Source organism: Botrytis deweyae (genome assembly GCF_014898535.1).
Source record: "Botrytis deweyae strain B1 chromosome Unknown BDEW_025, whole genome shotgun sequence".
Lineage (NCBI taxonomy): Eukaryota > Fungi > Ascomycota > Leotiomycetes > Helotiales > Sclerotiniaceae > Botrytis > Botrytis deweyae.
In genome coordinates, this window is record NW_024066232.1 from 217973 (window position 1) to 238212 (window position 20240).

The 20240-nt window shown below is 42.8% G+C and overlaps 6 protein-coding genes across 6 annotated transcripts; 3 read left to right on the top strand and 3 right to left on the bottom strand.

The window, feature by feature from the left end:
* Positions 1-323: 323 nt before the first annotated feature.
* EAE98_008992 (uncharacterized protein) lies at positions 324-1511 on the bottom strand. The gene is made up of 3 exons (XM_038956613.1): positions 1175-1511; positions 805-1109; positions 324-711 (listed from the first exon to the last, which is right to left on the bottom strand). Exons 1-3 carry the CDS (start codon positions 1377-1379, stop codon positions 511-513), a joined length of 711 nt encoding a protein of 236 aa, XP_038806983.1. The 5' UTR covers positions 1380-1511; the 3' UTR covers positions 324-510.
* A 1132-nt stretch (positions 1512-2643) lies between these two features.
* EAE98_008993 (uncharacterized protein) lies at positions 2644-3822 on the bottom strand (the record flags this gene model as incomplete). The annotated part of the gene is made up of 2 exons (XM_038956614.1): positions 2644-3616; positions 3704-3822. 2 exons carry the CDS (start codon positions 3820-3822, stop codon positions 2644-2646), a joined length of 1092 nt encoding a protein of 363 aa, XP_038806984.1.
* Positions 3823-6927: 3105 nt separating this feature from the next.
* Positions 6928-9259, top strand: EAE98_008994 (uncharacterized protein). Its single transcript, XM_038956615.1, has 2 exons — positions 6928-7363; positions 7542-9259. The coding sequence occupies exons 1-2, from the start codon at positions 7016-7018 to the stop codon at positions 8433-8435; spliced, it is 1242 nt and encodes a 413-aa protein (XP_038806985.1). The 5' UTR covers positions 6928-7015; the 3' UTR covers positions 8436-9259.
* Positions 9260-9577: 318 nt separating this feature from the next.
* EAE98_008995 (uncharacterized protein) lies at positions 9578-10144 on the top strand (the record flags this gene model as incomplete). Its single annotated transcript, XM_038956616.1, has 1 exon — positions 9578-10144. The coding sequence occupies one exon, from the start codon at positions 9578-9580 to the stop codon at positions 10142-10144; it is 567 nt and encodes a 188-aa protein (XP_038806986.1).
* Positions 10145-12427: 2283 nt separating this feature from the next.
* EAE98_008996 (uncharacterized protein) lies at positions 12428-13330 on the top strand (the record flags this gene model as incomplete). Its single annotated transcript, XM_038956617.1, has 1 exon — positions 12428-13330. The coding sequence occupies one exon, from the start codon at positions 12428-12430 to the stop codon at positions 13328-13330; it is 903 nt and encodes a 300-aa protein (XP_038806987.1).
* Positions 13331-15108: 1778 nt separating this feature from the next.
* On the bottom strand, positions 15109-19916 carry EAE98_008997 (uncharacterized protein; the record flags this gene model as incomplete). Its single annotated transcript, XM_038956618.1, has 7 exons — positions 15109-15321; positions 15373-15448; positions 15499-15747; positions 15794-16788; positions 16920-18342; positions 18396-19128; positions 19184-19916. The coding sequence occupies 7 exons, from the start codon at positions 19914-19916 to the stop codon at positions 15109-15111; spliced, it is 4422 nt and encodes a 1473-aa protein (XP_038806988.1).
* Between the last annotated feature and the right edge of the window lie 324 nt (positions 19917-20240).

The following is a 20240-nucleotide window of genomic DNA, read 5'->3' on the forward strand; positions in this document are numbered from 1 at the left end:
AATGTGAGGGATGTTGGGTATGAGTTAATCTTGGGAATGAGAGATGCTATAATTGATTGATTAATTTCTATTGAATAATGAGCGGATGGAATGAATGATCAAGATTTGTTAGATCAAGTGGTATATAGTAGTAGTATTATTAACTAATTCTATCGTTTTCATGAACTCGGAGCATGGGGTTTACTGTTCTGAATTCGGATCACGGAGTGATTTCCTAGGGATGATAGTACAGTTCTGTATGATCTATTAGGTCGTCAAAACAGGTGCTGCAATATGCGGTCAGAATATTTGCACGATGGAATAGATGAAGTAGGATAGATAAGTATTGCTTTCTACTGTATGTACAAACACTCAATCGGTTCTCAAAAATATCCACAGGGAAATAAATAACAATGACAACAACATCAATCACCCTTCAACCATCGCTCAAAAAGTCCATCCATCATTCTTTGACGACCACCCTCTAAATACTCCTTACCTCCACCCCTTATAATTTTCATCTGGAAAAAATTATCCACTGCAGTATCCGGCCTTGGTGGGCTCGTCGCCTTTGTTGTTTCCAGTGAACATCTGGCATGCATGGGCGGTATCATAACAGACATTCTTCAACGTGGCCGTGTCTCCGTAGTTGGAATTGATACCGGCAAGGATACCGCCGTTGACAGCAGTCGTGCCTTCAATGTAGACGTTGCGCTTACATTGGGATTTGCACTGAAGGGAAGTTAGTTATGCATTGGTGAGAGAAGCAAGAAAAGATAAGTAGGATGAAAGGGACAAGATCGTAAATCGAAAGAAGCAACTCACGTTTCCGCAACTTCGGTACAACTTTCCATAATCCTCAACATAGAAGTTGATGATGTTGACAGTACCACATCCGTTGTGTTGGACGACTTTATCCGAGGCATGGTATGCTCCGCCTCCGATAATCCATGATTGATCACCAGCCTTGTCCTTCTTGATGGAAATCGCATCCTCGCATACGTCTTCGAACCAGACGAATTTGAGAGTGCAAGCTCCAGCACAATGAACACCCTCAGCTTGATTCTTGCCGATGATGACGTTTTGTAGAGTTGCTCCGGGTTGGAGGAGAAAGACGGCGTCAGAGTCGCCTGATGAGGAGTGTTAGTCTCATTTTTAGGGAGTTTGAATGTGTTAGAGTAGTTGTATTACTTACCTCCTTCAGTTTGTCCACCGCAAGCACCGGATCCACGATCATATCTTGCCCAACCACCGTCGAAGGTGGTTCCAGCAGCAACTTCGATGACTTTACTGTTAGTCTTGGTCGAGGTTGCTTTGGGAATTCCTCCACTGTAACCTAAGCAGGCGAGAGCGGAAGGGAGGATAGCCATGAGGCTTACAAGCTTGAGCGTGGCGACCATATTGAATGATTGGAGTCGATGCTGTGTGTAGATGAAACCGAGTCTTTGATGCTTGCCAGAAGATGAAGATGGTGGTCATTCAGTATGGCATCATGGCTCTTATATAGTCACAAATCTGTGGAGTGTTCGGAGTTCCTGCACCTCACTCGAGGAGAAATTTCTTCGCACCGATGAATTCGTAAAGATCCATAAAATCCCTCGGAGAATGATACTCTTCTTGGAACGAGATTCTAAGTCTCTGATTGGCATGTTCTAAGGGAGGCTGCAGTTCAATTCGTGCCTTCTTTCAAAGGTGGAGGGAGGTGAAGAAACAATTTGTGAATACGAACGGAAGAACTCTTCTTGCTCCATAATCTAGCTGGTCAAATTGATACCACGAGATCAGCTGGAGTGCTATCACAGCAAGATAATGTTGATAGCTGAGAGAATGATCACAACGGGACAACCCTTGAGGCTTTGTTGTGCTAGCATCATGTACATGCATTTTCGGGACGCATACAGTACTACTGAGTACCGACTTGAGAGCGAAAGCAATTGGAGCGATTTACTCGGTCCTGCAATCTTTGCCCAGGGATTACCCCGTGGTGTCTCCAGAGCTGTGCTACATCGTCATGTGCATAAGGAACGTGGTGATTGGAAGCTTGGCGGCTATCGAAGCTTCATTGTTTTTCCGACGTCAGCTTGGCGCTTACACCGTTGCATTGAGTGGATCCATCCACTCAGATGAAACCATTGTTGGGGGTATCGTGAAATCGGGAAGAGAATAGTGCGAGGTGTGGTTTAAAGAAACTTCGGAGATTAAGCGCCAAGGAGCCGCCAAGCGCCAAGGCAGTTGGTCCCAAAAAGCTCATGAGCTTGATGGACGGATTATATTTCTGCATTGTGATTGTCTTAATATTGTTGCATTATCCCCATCAATGTCGGGACGAGATACCGTCTAGATGCTTGACACGACTCGTGATAAGTGGAACTGAATGTATATGAAGGTGTGACTTCTTCTTCCATACATTCTGGCGGCCGATATTTCGCCTAAGTGCTCTAGATTTGACGATGTAGGACGGCATATTAGACGCACGGGATGACCATGTTCAAACACCTGGGTATGGGTATGATTATGCTAAAACGAATATCTAGCTATCTAGCTATGGGTATCGACTGTGGGCTCCTTCACCCTTCCTTTTCTTGTTGTAAATGATTACAATCTTGTAGAGATACCGTATTCGGGACCTCCTTTTGACTGAATTGACTGATAAAAAAATTGTAATTACCAATCCAACTCTGCCAATTCAGAAGTCCTCGAGACTTTACTTCTCGGACACGGCAACTCTACCTTCTTGTACTCTTTTACGAAAAGTCCAGATTCTCTCAGGATGTCTTCCCACAATACGAAATACATCCAGCTATCCTCAAATTGAGGCTCTGCCAAATGATCCGCATACACAATCCGTCCCATATTCTTACCGTGCCCGACCATGCCCACTCCGTCGGCCTCCTTTCCAGTGTCTTCCAGCCCGCTCGATCCCCAGGTCCACGCTTCTTGTCTGCGACCGTTATCAGTAACGATCATCTTGACTCTGCATTTTGCGCAGATAGTCAGATCAATATCGTTTCTTTGAGACTGATAAGGTTGCCCGCCGTAGCTGAGAGCCTTTATCTGCGGGATAAAGCTGTCAGGATCACCGACGAAAGAATAATCCGAGCGACGCTTCTTGACACCCTGGACAAGCGCTCTGGCAAGAAGGTCGGTGATGTATTCATGCGGCAGGAGTTTGGTCGACGAGGGGCTCTCAACGTGGTCCCAGAATTCCTTCTCCATTGCACACTGATCCCAACTTGTAGGTGGCAGAACTCTGTAGCATCCATCGCACCATTGTGCGCCACCACTCCAGAAGAAGCTCTCGTTCCACAGCAAGTCCGCGAGAGTCGGGCGCCATTCTACTTCACTATCATCAAGTGGCAGATAGTCAAAGCAGCGCTTGTCCATATCCAACATATAGTTTCCGCACGTCGATACTTGCAGGCTTAGAGGTAAGGACAGCCGAGCAGCATAGCAGGTATCGGGAGTTAAAGGGTGACAGCTACCATGGATGTACTTTTCAACGTCGGAATACTTCTTGAATACTCTTCGGAAGTGGGAACCAGTTAGCGAGAAGCAAACTTTGGAAACGACATCAAGCTCGCTCATGATCTGCATGATGATATCGACTGGACAATTTTCAAAGGCGCCAACTACATCGCTGTTTTGAGTTAGCCAAATTTGCACATAGCCGAGGGGATTTAGGGGAGAATAGGTTGCAGGTGCGAGGCATAGAGAGGTGACTTACGCGCTGTCGTTCACAAGTGGTGATACGATTGTATCCTCCACATCCACATCGTCGATGTCTTCTTGTTGCTGCAGTTGAAGCTTTTGCAAGCTGTGTGCGACAAAACTTGGAGAAGACATGGCTATGAGTATGTGGCTAGATGTACCTAGAATATAGATCTGTTAATAGATATGACTTTGAATGTTTTGAGATAAGGCTGTTCTGTATTTGAACTCTCTTCTTGATTGAATACATGTTGAATGAATAGGTAGCTTCAATGCCAATGACTACTGGTGATGACTACATCAAGAGATTCTCATGGAGCTTTGTGGTGAATGATTTCGGATGGAGGCGGAGACTTACGGAAATGGTTATAATTAAGGATATTACTATTAAGTAACTCGGACGAATATCTCGAGTGTCAAGGTAGTGAATGATAGGTATTTGATGTTTGATAGATTAATAAGATGTAAGTCTATTCTTTCTGTGTTGCCGGCTATCTTTAGAATGTGAAATATATAATTTTGAAAGGTACGGGGGTTGTCTACGGTCTTTATATGCAAATGATAAGTAGTGTATCAAGTTGGCGACTTCTTGAAGTTCATTGAGGATTGTACTAAAAGGCGCTTAGTCGACATTATGAACAGGAATATATTCGTCATAATAGACTATTTTGCTGTAAGTATCAAACTATGAGTGTCAAGCTCTATTTTTATGTGACTAGAAAGTCCTAGTATCAAGATCTACGTTTTTTTGTCGGTAGCGCTTGCCTTAAGAGTCAGACCAAGATGTACTACCAGATGAGTCTTTTTTTGGAAGGTGTAAGTACCTACCTAGTAACAGTTTCTAACAAATCTTAGACGAATCCTGAGCAGCTAGTCTGAGCCATCGAAGCTTCCTGATCTCAAGTTTTCTCGCTAGTTTTAGGATGTAAGTTTCTTCTCAGGATCCTTTCCAAAAGAAGGTTAAGAAAGTAAATTCCTGGTATTAATGCAGCCAGAGGATGAAACTTGAAGGCCCAGCTAACATTGACTAGTCGCGAAAGTTTTTCTATAGTCTGTACTACATTTCAGCTTTTTCGATTTAATGGCACTGGAAAAGAAACTCAAATCGCTCTAGCGTCATGTCATACGGCTTGTCTGATCACTCCTCGAAGAACCTTCCAACTCTCACTCTCACTCGTCCAATTTGTTCAGACCTTGCGTTAAGTTTGAGATGGACCCCTTTTCCAAAGGCCCGTAACTGATATGAGTCTCGTGTAACGAAGCCACAAACCAGTCAAGTATAAGTGGCCTTGCCAAATTACCCATGTTTCGCGGCAATCTGCATTGGCAGTCTTCAAGGTTCTCTACGTTTCTCACGCGCCATCAGATATAGTTTCCCGAGTCAGTAAACAAGGCAGCAAGTTATGGATGATGAGCCATGGACCATGGGTTACACAGCATCCATGGATGTCAATGCACAAGGCCATATTCATATGCTGAGCCTCACTTAAAATCGGGAGCCTGCTAGCGAATTAAAAATCAGCAATGTGTTTGCATCATCTCGAGATCGCTTCCGGCTTCTTTTGAAACAAAAACTCGACAATGGGCGCCTTTAAAGTTCTGGGTTTCAGTTTAGTGATATTTCAAAAATGCAAATTAGTCGATCAACGTTAGATCATATGTCAGCGTGTCATAGGTCGATACTTAGCCTTTCCTACTGCTTCTAGCTTGGCTGCTTTTTCCTTTACTCTACTTTTAGTTTGATCATCCTTCCCATTTATAGATCCATCTTCTGATGGGGAATCTGTTCCCTGTCCTCCACAATATATCATATATGGATCAAAACGTCTTTTGATTTGAGCGCTGCCGTAATTTTATGATCAAGATAAGTACAATAGTCTCATTATGACTCATTGATAAGCCTTGCAACACTCCCCAAGAGAGGTAATCCTGTTTGAAATGCTCACTTTATGGATACTGTCAAGATTTTCTCGCAATATAATCGTAGCGTTCAAAGTAAATTGAGTTGAATCCGGTGGTGGTTGGTGCAAGTATTTCAAGTTATCAATCGTTTCGTTATGACTCTCGCGGATCCAGAAACTAGCCAGACAATTGCGTGATTGTTTAAAGCCATTACTAGTGCGAAGAACGTAGGCTAGACTGAGCTAGTCAATCTAGTTGATCACTGCTTCGGCGAAGTGTATCTTGGCCTTTGGGAAGCCACGATTCGAATGAAGATTTTTCGGAAATCGACACTGAATGAATATACGTTGCCTCTTCGAGTTTTTACACGTCATTTTGCCTGATATTCCAGAAAAATAGGTTCTTTCTTGCGCTTAAACTTACTTCTACAATGTAGAGGCACTATGCAAGTCTTGACAGCTGCTGGCTACTTAGGTACAGATACTGGCAACCCACAATAATAGCAAAGCAGCACCTCATGAACCAAAACCTTTGTAAATTTGTATAGTCAGGTTCGGCAGGACCAAACTAAAGTACAAATTTCCATGATACTGCTTTCATGCGGATAGTACTGGGTCTAGACCCACTCTTAGTCTAATCGTCGCTTTTCCGCCGAGCGTAAAGAGACGAGGAAACCTCTGAATGGTCTAGACCAGAAATCTGGACACTCTTATATCCCTGTACCCCAGTACAGATATGCAACAGAAAACAATAAAGCAGGATTTTACTTTCAAGTAATCTTCACACCCTGGTACAGATATGCAACAAAACATGGAGGGATCAAATCCTCTTTATCCGGTTCGACAAAAACTTTCTTGATTTTGGGATCATGGCCAATCAAACTTCGATAGACCGATTGCGTTATGGACCTTTGAGCATGATCGACACTCACCAGCCTCCCATTTTCGAAGTGTGTGTCTACCTCTAATTTGAAGGATGCAGACTGCACTCAGCGCAACAGTCGAGTATCTTGTCCACCTGCCTAGATAGGTATGCTTAATCAGAACCAAAAGTTTGTTCTTCGAAAAAAACAGGGTGAGCTGTGAAATATTTTGCAAAAGATAGAACAGTCATTCAATAGTCGGCAACGAACATACGGACCAAGTCATTTCACCAAATACATTAAGAACAAATTGCTGCAAAACATCAAGAAGGATATGGCATGGTGTAATTATCTTCAGAGGTTGACGTTGCGATATTCTCCGAATGTCGGCAGTTCGGCGGCAGTTTACATGTGAGTTATGCATGATTAATAATCTGTCGATCATTGTCAACGTCCAACGTCGGTTCCATCAAGGAAAATCTTATATCACATCCAAACATCGAATCCCAGCTTTGAAGAAGCAATCTTTTCGTTACCGTACTCGTTCATAACAAGCTTGACCCAATGGCAGCCCCTAATGAGACCTACACTCCGGCATTTCCTCCAAAATCCAAGCCCCACGTTTCAACCGGCATCCCCTTTCCTGAAGCATGTGCCCATCACATTAAAGATACTTTCCATGCCTCAAAGGTCTACATAATTGTATCGAACTCTATCAGCAAGACTTCCAATTTTAGCTCTCTTCAGGAACGTCTTGGTGATTTGGTTGTGGGCGTGAGGTATGGAATCAAACCACACACACCATGGGATGATGTCTTGGAAATCGTACGAGACATGCGAGAGAAACAAGCAGATATCATTGTTACGCTTGGAGCTGGATCACTTACTGACGGAGCAAAAATAATCTCATTCGTATGTTAAAATCGTTCATATAACCAGGATACATTCCAGCTTAACATTAGTACCCAAATTTTTGGGTAGCCTTAGACCTCTAGCTTGCGGTTGTATGCGTACCAGATTTACCACCCCATGCTATTATACCCCCCAATTTTGGTAAAAATCCTTGCAGGATTTCCTAACACGGAACTAGGCATTAGCAAACAATGTATCCACTCCCGATGGACTCTACTCTCTCTCGGCCGAGGCCAAGACCTCGGATCTAAAGCCATGTCACGTCCCTATAATCAACATTCCAACATCCCTTTCTGGCGGGGAGTACTCACCATTTGCTGGTGCGACCAATACTTCGACGCATCAGAAGGTGGCCTTCAATCACCCATCGATGGGCACATCTCTTATCATTCTATCTCCTTCCCTGTGTATTTCTACTCCTCAACATGTTTGGCTTAGCACTGGTCTTCGAGCAGTAGATCATTGTGTTGAAGGACTATGCTCGCTCGATGAAAAGGTTTGCGCCGGAAGCGACGAGGAGTTCTCGAAGGGATTGAGATTGCTTATACCAAATTTGTTGATCACTAAGAAAGATCCGAAAAACGAGGACGCGAGATTAAAGGAAATGTTGGGGGTGGTTGAAGCAATGAAGGGGGTTAGCAGAGGCATCCCAATGGGCGGGAGCCACGGAATTGGGCATCAGTTAGGACCGCTAGGCGTTGGCCATGGCGAGACGAGCTGTATCATGTTACCGCATGTATTGAAATATAATGCAAAGCATGGCAGTAACGACGAGAAAGTTATTGGAGGACAAAGAAAAGTACTGGAGGTTTTGTGGGAGGAAGCTGCCGTTAAAGACGTACTCAAGAGAAGCGGATTGGAGAGAGAAACTTCCGATGCAGGTGATGTGGTGGGTGCTATCGTGCGCGAACTTGGCATGCCGAGGACACTGAAGGACGTGGGCGTAAAGAGGGAGCAGTTGGATGCACTGGCGGACAATTGTTTGAAAGATAGGTGGTTAGCTACAAATGCTGTACCTCTGACTAGTAAGGAGCAAGTGCTCGAAGTGCTGGAAATGGCTGCTGGTTCATAATATGATCATTGTGAGGGGCCATTTTACTAGCGACAACTTTTAGTCAAACTCATGATTTGGTGATTTTTATTGGTGTTGTTCTTAGCGGCTTTGAAACTTTGTTGCGCATATATTCTGCAGCATATCACAATTTTTGTCAGTTTTTACACACCGATTACCTTCCAGCACCGCGAAAGTGTTCGAGAATAGTGACATGGAATTATTTGCAAGATAATCAAAATTTCCAAAGGAAACAAAAGGCAAAAAAATGTATATTGTACAGTGGTCAAGCTGTTTGTTTGGAAGGGAATTTGTTCTTACCAATTTTGTCTTCTCGTCGCGCCACCACCAAATTTTGTATTTGTCCTGGTTCCCTGGTACAAGCCAGGTAGTGGGTCCCATTGTTGGTTCGATGTTGAAATTGTCCCTGCAGAGCAGATTAATTCAATTGCTTATAGTCACACTCCGAAGAGGTCGGACTTGTCGATCCATAAAATCCCACCCTAAGAAATTATTAGCATAAGAATCTTAGAAGTAAGAGTCGAGGCATATAACAGCTTGACCACCGAATATGTTTGACTTTGTTGTTCTAGGATCAAGATATCTTCAGTTATGTGGTACCGTTGCCGCGACAGGAGTGAATCATGATGAGTTGATGAAGTGCGCGTAACACGTGATGGCAATTGGAATGAATTGTTTGGCCACTCCTGGAAATCGTACATCAGCGCCTGTGCGTTTGTGATGTAATGAAAATGTGTGTACGGTACTTTCATGATGATTCCTTTCTATGTCATCAATAATTCAATTAGGATCTCTATATATGGATGCGTTGCCGTGCACTGAATGGTCTCATTTCTGGTGCAGCCGTGTTATTCTACATCCTGCTAGTCAGCCTCAGTTATTTAACATACTGGATTCATTTATTCTTGTCATTCTACTAAAGAATATCTCAATATCTGAAAGACAAGAGGCATGTTCCAGCGATTCCTTTAGTTCGATCCAAGTCTAGATTTGTCCTTTCCAAGTAGCATCACGTGTTTGGCAAAACTAGGGGCAAATACCCAACTACCTTTCCCTGGAAGACCACATTGTTCATCTGCAGAGGTTTTTAAGATTGGACTTGGATCTATTGCGCCTTACATCTGTTATTGAATATCAGTACAATGGACAAAATAGTAGAGAGTCATCAATTCTTAGTCACTCAGCTTGACAATGAGTCTACATCACGAAATCCACCTTTGAACGTGAAAAACCGTAGCCTGGAAGAGAGCTTTGTAGGTAAAAGCAGACTTTCGACGGGTCAACCTAATGTCAACTCTCCATCTTTAGCTTCAAATTCAGCCCACCAGCCTCTTGGGCCTTCTCTACCTGAATTAGAAATCCCCATTCGCACAACTCAACGACAGCTTGTCCAATCTCGCCCCAAGTCCCCGCGCAAAAATAAAGAGCATCCGGACTTACATACACACATTAGCTCCACATATAATCCAAGTCGGTCGCCCCAGGAACCTAGTTTCTTTCCATTGGAATATCCTCCATATCCAACGAATGACGTCAACTTCGATGAATGGACTGACTATGCTGCCTATTGTGGCACGGCACCAGAGCCAGAGCTTCTCAATCTTTTGTCGAACGAAGAGAATGCAAGTCTTCACAAAAAGTACTTCACACCTCGGTCTGCAGATGATCTTAACAGCGAAAATTCATCCTCTTGTGCCAAAAAAAAGTAACGATGCGGCCTAGAACACGCGACATTGAGGTCACAACTGCTCAGCCCACAAAGTCAACTTCCCTGATCGAGGAGTTGTGATTGCAAAGACACGAACTCATGGAAAGTATTGCGCTATCGTTACCAACTGAAAGCCTCGGGCTAGAGATCCAGAGAACAATCATGATACGTGGATAATGATCAGCTATGTTCCTCCCCAAAACAGTCCATTCACTACATCTCTTAGCTGAATTTTTGCTTTCAAATTTTCTCGGGGAAGCGGAACGAAAGCGCAAAGTGTCTCCGTAAACGGTATGCACCAATGCATATTTTTGCCCAAGATTTCCCCTTCCACGACTAATGGGTTGAACGATATCGGGTAAAGCGGTGGTCACATACATTTCTTTCGATGTCAAATAATAGAGTTTACGGGGTGCGCATTTAGTAATTACCTCAAACAGTAGGTAGTTTATGGGAGAATCAATCTACTGAATTTTAATCCCGGCTGGCTGAAATACGAATGTGTAGTAGCTATTTCAGCCTTGTCTATTCTCCAGAAGGCTACCGAGGTATACCTCACTCTTGTGATTCATGATAATATGAATGTTCACTTCGAAGGCAATCATTTCTTCCATGTTTGAATTTTAAAGAGTTCTGATCTTCCTTACAGATTTACTTATTCTACACCAATCTCCCACAATATTATCTCAACCACAAGAGATGTTAACTTGTCCACAAAAAGAATATGTTTGTCAAAACAATTGACGTGCCCACCAAGTTCCAATATCCTGTATATCACATTTACAACTCACACCAGCTTTCACAACTCATCAAAATTCACACGTTGCAATGTTTCATTTATAATATGTGCAGTATATCCCACCACTTCTCAAGTCTTTGCTAATGAGAAAATTTTCTTTTGCAGAACCCACCAAAGCATTCACTTACAATCACAATCTCTTCTCTTTCATTTCAACCAATAGTGAATGGTGAACGAAGACAACGAAAAATCAACGAAGAGAAGCAAACAAATGGCGACAACAAAAGATTGAGATTTCATCTATGTTAGTTAGATTTGATGGCAGAGGTCACACACAAGGATATCATGGCATGTCTAGGCTTTACCTCGAAGCGAGAATACATTTTTGTGAAAGGGGCGGCAGAACTTCGGGAACAACCATCAGCAATGTCAACCTGCTGTGGAAACCCCAAAAGTCAATGAACTATGCTGAGCAAGACTATAGTGTAGTATTTTTTCGAAACGGAAACTAGGAACAATAGAACGCACTCCAGAGATACTGGCAGATAGCTACGAAAGAGGCGCGACAATGGAGTATTTAAATACAGATTAAGCAGACAAAATCAATTTGAAAGCATCGATAATGGTACATTCTACGGAAGGAAATAAATCCTGAAAAGTAATGGAAATCGAAGGGCATGGGGAGTTATAACCATCGACAAGCTCAGTGCCCCACAGAGACTGCTCAACCACTTTGGCATGTAGAAGAAGGCACCAATTTCGACTCACAAATATTATCTTACAGTAGTTCAAAGATTCTTGAAATAAATTCGCATTTTTTGCTTGGCCGTATGTCATCTTTAAGCTAGTTCTGCAACATATGCACCATCGTATTTGAGGACAGAAGTTGATGGGTGACAGCAGGGATGTACGTGAGAAAGGTCCAGGTTTCAGGAATGGTCTCATATGTTCTTCAGGTAATTGGATATGAAAAAAAGTAGCAATGTTTCATACTCGATTTCATTGAGTCTGCGAATAATGGCGGGGTAATAATGTACCCTCTTGCAAAAATGTTCGTGACATGCGCCATACGTCTCTATCACTATCACCTCTTTTTTTCACCTTTGTTCCCGGCGTGGAAGCTTCAAAGTAGATTGTAGTACACTTTTCAGCATGTGTTTTAATTTGGAGCGAGGCTCTTGATGGGTCAAAAGTGTGTTTGGGCAATAAGAAGACGAATGGAGGGATTTCTAGTATATAAAGGTGACCACTTGAAAGTAGATAGAGTGACTATTATGTTTATGAATTAATATCATGAGAGAACTCATGTTATCCGTATTAACAAAGTAGATGGTTATAGAATCCATTGACAATAGAGCCAAGAGGAATCCTTAAGTGATGTCAATATTTTCGTTTGTTAATCTCTGCTACTAATTTTATACGCGAGTACATTGTTTATTTGTATTCCAGTCGCAAAGCCTCTCTTTGACTCTCATTCGTACATAATCTCTCACGAACTACGGTATCATCAATTCAGCTGCCATTAGCTACCATACTTCGAACAACATGTTTACTATGCACGACGACGAATTAATGTCTCTCGAGGAGCTTGAGAGGTTGATGGATGAGCAAGAAACTAAAAATGCCATGGCAACATCAGCTTCAACTTCAACAACCATTGCTCCCAGTACTGTTGCCACCATCGCTACGGCTACCGCATCTAAGGATATCTCGGAAGCTAGCAACGAAAAATCCTCCGGTGCCATCTTATTTAAAGAGCCACATAAAGATCAACAAACACCATCTCTCCCAACAACCACTTCCGACGCAAATATGTCGAAGAAATCTGGTACTCGAGCTAGAAAGCGCGAAGCCAAATCGCCTCAGAAACTATCAAAAATCCCTGTTCATATCACAGAGGACCGAGAAGCTCACCAAAGCTACTCCATGGAGAGAGATCCATGGACTGATCAGCGAGATAAAGAACACAACGCCGCCTACTTTGACGATGCCACTCTTGCTAAGCAAGCCGTGACTCTCTCCTTCGACGAGTCTGAAGGCTCCGGCGCCATCTCTCCTCCGGCTACGGGCACGGCAAATGCTTTAAATCCCCTTCCTACCAAGCCGGTCGCACCAAATTTAAGTTCTGAGCAACCAAAAGCCAAGCCTTTCGTTCTTGCTACACCAAATCAACTAGGCAAGTCTGACTCGGCCGCTACCCGAGTTCCAGGAGGCCCTCGTGAGGTCATCACGATTAGCTTTCCAACTACCGAGGCTTTTTCCTCTGGATTGAAGGATTTAAATGCGGCTAAGGAGGCTGGCGCTGGTGGTATGGTAATCTCAATCAATGGACCAATTGGGGAGAATCAGGTAGAGGTTTCTGGGCCAATTGGGTCTAATATTCGTGGGTTTGTTAGGAGAACTTGCCCTAGGCTAGGCGAAAAGCAGATAATGGCTGCATTTAAGTGAATGAAGGGATAAACGGGCCAACAGATGTAAATTAGACAGATAAGAAAGCGGTAAATGACTACTAGTTACTATGAGTCAGTAAACTACCGAGAAATACCTAATTTCCTCTTCAAGTATTATTTTTATTAACGTGAGACAATATATTGTTCTGGTTGTTATAAATCAGATAATGTAATCACAGTCATTGATAGTTTGAATGAATGATAGACAATTAAATGTTGTTATTATTGCAAACTATATCGTACAATTATACCTTTTGAATTATTGAATCAAAAGAAGATAATAAGAAGTCTTGATTTTTGTATATCAAGCGATAGAATAACAATCGTTTATATTCCAGGTTAGTGTAGGAGAATTTAACGGGCAAAATGTTTGATGCCAGATCATATGTCTAAGTCCACTGAAGACTTGATTTCACTTGAAAGAATATAGTTAAGTTAACTGGAAAACTCAAATGAAAGTTGTCAAAGTTTTGTAAAAGAGCAGAGCAATCGAGGGGCCCGACTGGTGCTTGAAATTCCCAAGAATCAGAGTTGCTATACGTGTCATGACATCAAAGGGACTCAAAAGTATGATAGACTCGCTCCCGACAACAACTCTGAGATTATGTAGAAGAAGAAGAAGAATCTAGTGTATTCAATTTATAATAGCAGGTAAGAAATTACAAGTATATATAAACTTATTCGGGATAACCGAGCACCAGTAGCTGCATCTTCGGAGAGTATATGCTAAAGCTCTAAACACCAATAACTAAATGTTTCTACTAGTCTATCCCATGAGACAAGACGATAGCCATCAGATTCAGAAGTCTAAGTAGTTTACTCTTTGAATATCATATAAGTCAAAATACTTGATCTTACAGCATTCTGCAGCTACAGCGATGGCATCTCCAGATAGCTAAATTCCAAAGTTACCAAGCGAACTTCAAGCATTAAAAGCATAGTCGTTCAATTTTAACTACCATGCCCGTTACCCCAATATAATTTGAATGTTGAAGGCACTATTGTCTAATGTCAGACACAAATTTCCCATATCAACTTGGAAGATTAAAATAACGGCAATCTGATATATCAGTAGTTCCTAATACACCAACTCCACCTGTACATCAGAAGTCCTACCCTACCGTCGGATATCAAAACCAACAAATTTCCAAGTTAACCTTGGATGTTGAAGATCCTGCAGCCCAAAATCAGCGATCAACTCTTCAGCTCAACGGGAGTATTGAAAGGGTCGTCATCCGAAGGTTTAGAGTTGTTCATGATGGTTTATTTTTAGATTTCCCACATCTACAAAGAAACCTAATACCGAAATGTAAATGAATACCAAATATTACCCATCTGTATATTCTCCACCTCCATTGACTTATTAGATTCTTCGAATCTTGTATTTGACACATGTTATAAGGTCAGTATATGTCACCTTATCCACACTGTCGCTCCTCGCCCGCTCAGCATTCTATCGTCACTTAAAATCTAAAACATGGCTACTGATCTGCCTCTGCCAAGTGTCCAATTTTAGGGCATCATGCAAAAGAAGGAGTGGATCAAAGATTTAACGACAAACACCACGAGGGAAACGAAGTCGCTTCACAGAAACATCGATATGAGAAATATGAGTACACCCAGATATGGATATTTCCCGATGAAGGGTACATGTTACATACAATATATGGTATCTTAATAAAACTACACTCTTCTTTTAGGTACCTAGCATAGCCTATGTGGCTCTTATAAAACATGACGGCCCGTTCTTATAATCCCAATTTCACCCAATCTACTCTATTTATCTTTAAATTCCTGCGAGAAGATCTTCTGCCAGAGATCCAACCACTTTTGTTGTTGTGCTGTGAGAGCCTTTCCAGGCGTTTTGAAAGATTTGGTAAGTATGTCACGGAGTCGAGCTCGCATTGTTTTAATAGCAAGCATCGTTTTCCAATCCGACACAGCAAACCGAGCTCTATTACCATCTAATATGAAGACACCGGCGTACATCTATATCAAGATTAGTAGGTAATTTCAACCATATATTTAGATAGAACTTACATCGCAGCGGACATCTCCGCAGAGTAAAGCAATCGAGAATTCTTCTACGGCTGTAGTTTCGTGGGCATTATAAAATCTGCTTGGGCTTAGTGGTAGAACTGAATAAAATGAGGAGAGGGAACTTACTGCTTGGCCTGCATAATATGATAGTACGAGAGCCATTTGAGCTCATGATGACCCTTATTTACAGATGTAGGATGCAGACTGATGGATTGATTATTGGCGCAATTGCGAAATCCCCTACCATCCCGGACAAGAAGCTTTGGATAGAAGCTCCAACCAATGACAGAAGAGACAATGATATCGTTATCACTGTTTGCATTGATTCTGAAGGGTATTTCGAAAAATTGTCGACGGCGGCTCGAGTAACGTGTTCTGCATTAATTAGACCATATTGAGGAAACAAATACAGTCAACATACCTATTCAGAGCACTTCTCTCCGCCTCTGTAAGAGGGAGAAACCCAGAATCCACAAGACAAACCACCAATTGTCCTTTCAAGTCCTCAATATTCGATAAACTTTGCTGGCTAAGGAAGTTTTTGCGACAGAATTGATACTCGGAGCCATTTGCCATGCAAACTTTCTTCCAAGCTAGGTAGGCGTTATAAACTGTCAAAAGATCCGAATCGCCTTTTCTAAAGGCAAGTCTGACAGTATCCGCTTGTTGTCGTTGTCCAAAAGGAGCAGAGAATGGCGATTTAGAAGATAGGATTGCAGCTATTGTTACTGCTGCATCGAGACATTTGAAAACACTACCAAGGAGCATAAGTTTTCCCAAGAAAACATCGAGTGGTAACCTCGCCAATTGGAGACCCAGCGGCGTTAAATCTTCTCCTGCTGTCAAGGCTCTAACATCTACAAGTGCGTCAATGGCACGTCTGATGTTCTTAGCAGACGGAGGATCCAATGCTTCACTCAACGTCTCCTCGATACCACCTAACTTACAAATCTTGACTCGAATGGCAAGATCTTGAAGGGATAAACGGAGGAATTCTGGGGTTTGCTGATCAGCCAGAATTTCGTCGTGTCTATATTTAGTGAAAAGATGAAAGCAAAGTCCCTCTTGTACTCTTCCAGCTCTACCTCTTCTTTGTTTGGCATTTGCCTTGCTAATGAAGGTTTCCAATAGACGAGAGAGCTGTCTCCTCTCATCGAATCTCATCTCGCGATGCTTTCCTGTATCAATTACACAAGTGACATCAGGAATAGTGATACCAGTTTCAGCAATGTTGGTGGCTAAAACGATTTTTCTGATTCCAGGTGGCGGCACGAGGAAGGCAGCTTCTTGATCCTCACTTGCGATGGTGGAGTGTAACGGGTATATATACCAGTCCGACGAGAATGCCGGGTGTCCACAAAGCATATCATTTAAGGTTCGAATCTCAGCAATACCTGGAAGAAATACAAGGATGGCCTTTAAGTAGTTAGCATGATTCAAAGTGACACTCAAGGGTCTGAGGCTGGATGTGATCTTTGGTGCAATACCAGAATATCTGGTTCGCATCAATGGATGCAGATCGGAGCATTGATATGGACAGAACTTACTTTACTATACGGCGCCAATCGGTCATCAGCAGCGATCTTTGCGATTAATTGAGTTACCAGATCAAATTCTATCCGGTACTCATCGAATTGTGCAATAGTGTTTCGAGTTTTGTTGCTATATCCTCGTAGAGCCTTCGTACTTTCACTCTTCGTTGTCTCACTAGAGACGTCATCTGCGAGCTCGACATCGTCATCAAGGTCAGTATACTTTTCTTGCAGACCATTATCTAGAGAAAATCCTGTAAGCTCAACAGCGTCTTCTAGATATTTGACCTGAACTGGGAATGTACGGCCTGGAACGTTCAAGACGGGAGCGCCATCTAGATATTTTGAAAAGCGATCGGCATCGACTGTTGCAGACATTAGAACAACTTTCAGATCCGGTCTCCGCACCAATAGTTTTCGAAGGACAATAAGTAAGAAATCACTGTCTATTGTGCGCTCATGAACTTCATCAAGGACAATATGCGTAATATCTCTAAGGTCATTTGAGCCCTCGAGCATTCGCATCACAATTCCGGTAGTAGCGTATATAAGTCGAGTCTCTTTTGATGTATTAGACTCGAGTCTGATGGCATAACCTACCAGTGAGCGAGGAGTGCCAAGATCGCTCTTGCGTTCGCCCAGCTCTTCACTCACACGGCGAGCAAGAGAGATTGCAGAGATACGTCTAGGCTCCGTGCAATAAATTTTGCAAGGCTTTCCTCTGGACAATTGGTGCTCCAGAATAAATGCTGGGACTTGCGTACTCTTTCCACATCCAGTCTCACCACAAACAATAACTACTTGTGAGCGATCTATAGCACCGAGTACCTCCTCTTTGAATGACCACATAGGCAGCTGCATTCGTGACTGAAGCATATGTTGATAACTGTGCGACGAGGATTTTTCAGCCCATATTCTCTGATATGCCTCGGGAGCAAATCCTGTCTTGGGACCTTTGTCTATGGAAGTTTCCTCGTTACCAGGCGTCCTGGCCGCTCCACGATTTCGGAAAGCGCCATGTATCAAAACACCATCTTCTAATTCTTGATCTCTTTTTGCGCGAACCAAATCACGGAACGTCTTGATAGCATTTCGATCTTCTTCGTCCGACTTTTCCTTCTTAATCTCGGCAAATTCGGTCCAAAGATCACGCCATGCCGCTGGTAAACGTAGAGAAACTTTGTCTTCTTTTGCTGACGACCCAAAAATAAGAAATAATGCAGTTGTAGCAATATACGCTTCAGATTGGCGGGAGTCGGGGGTGGATACAGAGACCATAGTAAAACTTTGTAATTTCGGACTTGAGGCATATTCGACCTGTGGGAGGGGTGTAGTTGCAAGTGGATCTTGTGATTTTGACCAGGTGATTCGGAGGTTGTGACGATTAGAGTAACTGGTATCAGAAATGAGAGTGTAAGCTAATCTCACTGAAGAGTCCCTATTATCCTTTGGTAAGCGTGGTTCATTCCTAGTAATTTTTGTGCCCCTTACCTTGCTCGACAGGCTTCTTCAAGCACTCTAGTTGGGTTGACGCCTGACCATTTTCCAAAATCTCGAACAGTAACCTTCGTCCCATCCTTACCATTAATCACCGTACTGCTTTTGCCAGTCAACGGATCCACTTCGTTGACAGGCAAGCTAGCAAATAGATCAGCTAGCGCAGCATCGTCGTCGCTACCAGTTTCTTCTAGCATGGCTTTGCCAATCGCAGCTGCTTCTCTGCTAATTTCGTCATCAGAATCCACTGAAATGTCAGACTCTTGTGCTTCCTTATCTGCAGCCAATTCAGAAGCGCGCAAGGTAGCTGCATCTCTCTCTAGCTTTATTCTTTGTTCGTTCCACTGTAGTTCTGCAGGGTATTTGTCAAACAAGACATCGTCCTCTATTTTCTTAAGCTTTCTTGCTAACCTCGCTGACTCTATATCAACGGGACTTCCATTGTTCTGTGACTTCGGAGCACCCCTTTTGCCATTTGAACGTGTATCAGTGGTAGACTTCGAGTTTTGGAGTATGAACATTTTTTCTTTAGTTTTCAGATATACTGGGAGGAGATCTTCCGGGTCAATATCGCTGTCATAATCTACTATGGCTACTTTCTTGTTTTCTTGCTTCTTTCCATTTCGAGGGGTATTTCCTCCATTTTGAATTGATGCAAAATGCCTCGTATCTGAGTCGATTCTTGGTGTAGTAGTTCCCGAGGCCATAGGGCTGTCAAACGGTGTACCTGGAAGACAATTTATTAATTCTAGTAAACAAAAAACCATTCTGGATATACATACCATTTTGAGACTTTTGCGAAGACGCCAATCTGCGGTGTGCATTCTGGTAATCAGGCAATTCTTCCCTTGAACATTCACGGGAAAGCCACTCCAGCGATTCTTCCATGCCCCAGATTGAATCCTTGTTGCTACTGCCAATCTTATCCGAAATATCCAAAACATGTTGGAGCGCCAATAATACTTTGTCTGTTACAAAGCCAGCCCCTACGAGAGCTTGTTGTAAAGTCCAAAGTCGAATTGCAAGCTCCTCCTCTGATACCTGCTTTAACGAAGTTGTATCTGCTGCTGAACCGGAAAATCGCCCTTCCATTTTGATTAAATCCAAGATCTCTTCCATAAGCTCAGGGGGTAACCATTTCCTCGTGTTAAGAGTTTCTGATTGGCCTCGTAGCACTCTGCGATCGGTTTCTAATCGGGTCTTTTGACGAAGCGCATCTCTCTTTGACTTCTGCGAATGTTTCTCGACGAGTATTTGAAGCTCGGAATTCTCGAGTTGCTTTTCGAACTCTTCGGGAGTCAAATTAGAATCCTGATTTGAAGATCCATTCCCTACGACTTCACCAGCCTTTTCCCCCAATTGTTGACTCTCAGTTGTGTCGATAGCGTCATCTGCTACATCCTTTTCCTTGACAGCTTCGATAGCTTCATTTTTGGGCTTCGAGGCAATCGAGGTGGTAGCAAATCCTCTGGCAGGATTTGTAGCTGGCTTCTTCTTTTTCTTGCCACCGGCCATCTTCTAGATATGTTTCGATAATTGGCGATTAAATTTGTTGGTTCGATGTAAATGTCAAAGTACCTAAAACAATGCAGCCTCGTAACGCCAAATATTAATGCCAAACGCGGGGCCGATTTATAGTGGGGGTCAGTATTTCTTTACTGTATTCTGTTGCTCTGTACGGTGGAATCGCTAGGGTCGTCATTTCTCTCCAACTTTTTTTCTCGGAGGCCGCGATAACATTAATCCAGTCAGTCAGTTCAGTTCACCCCTCGAGAATTGCACACAGATACTAAGTGTAAACAATTATACGAGCAGTTCGCAGAGTACACTATTGAGATA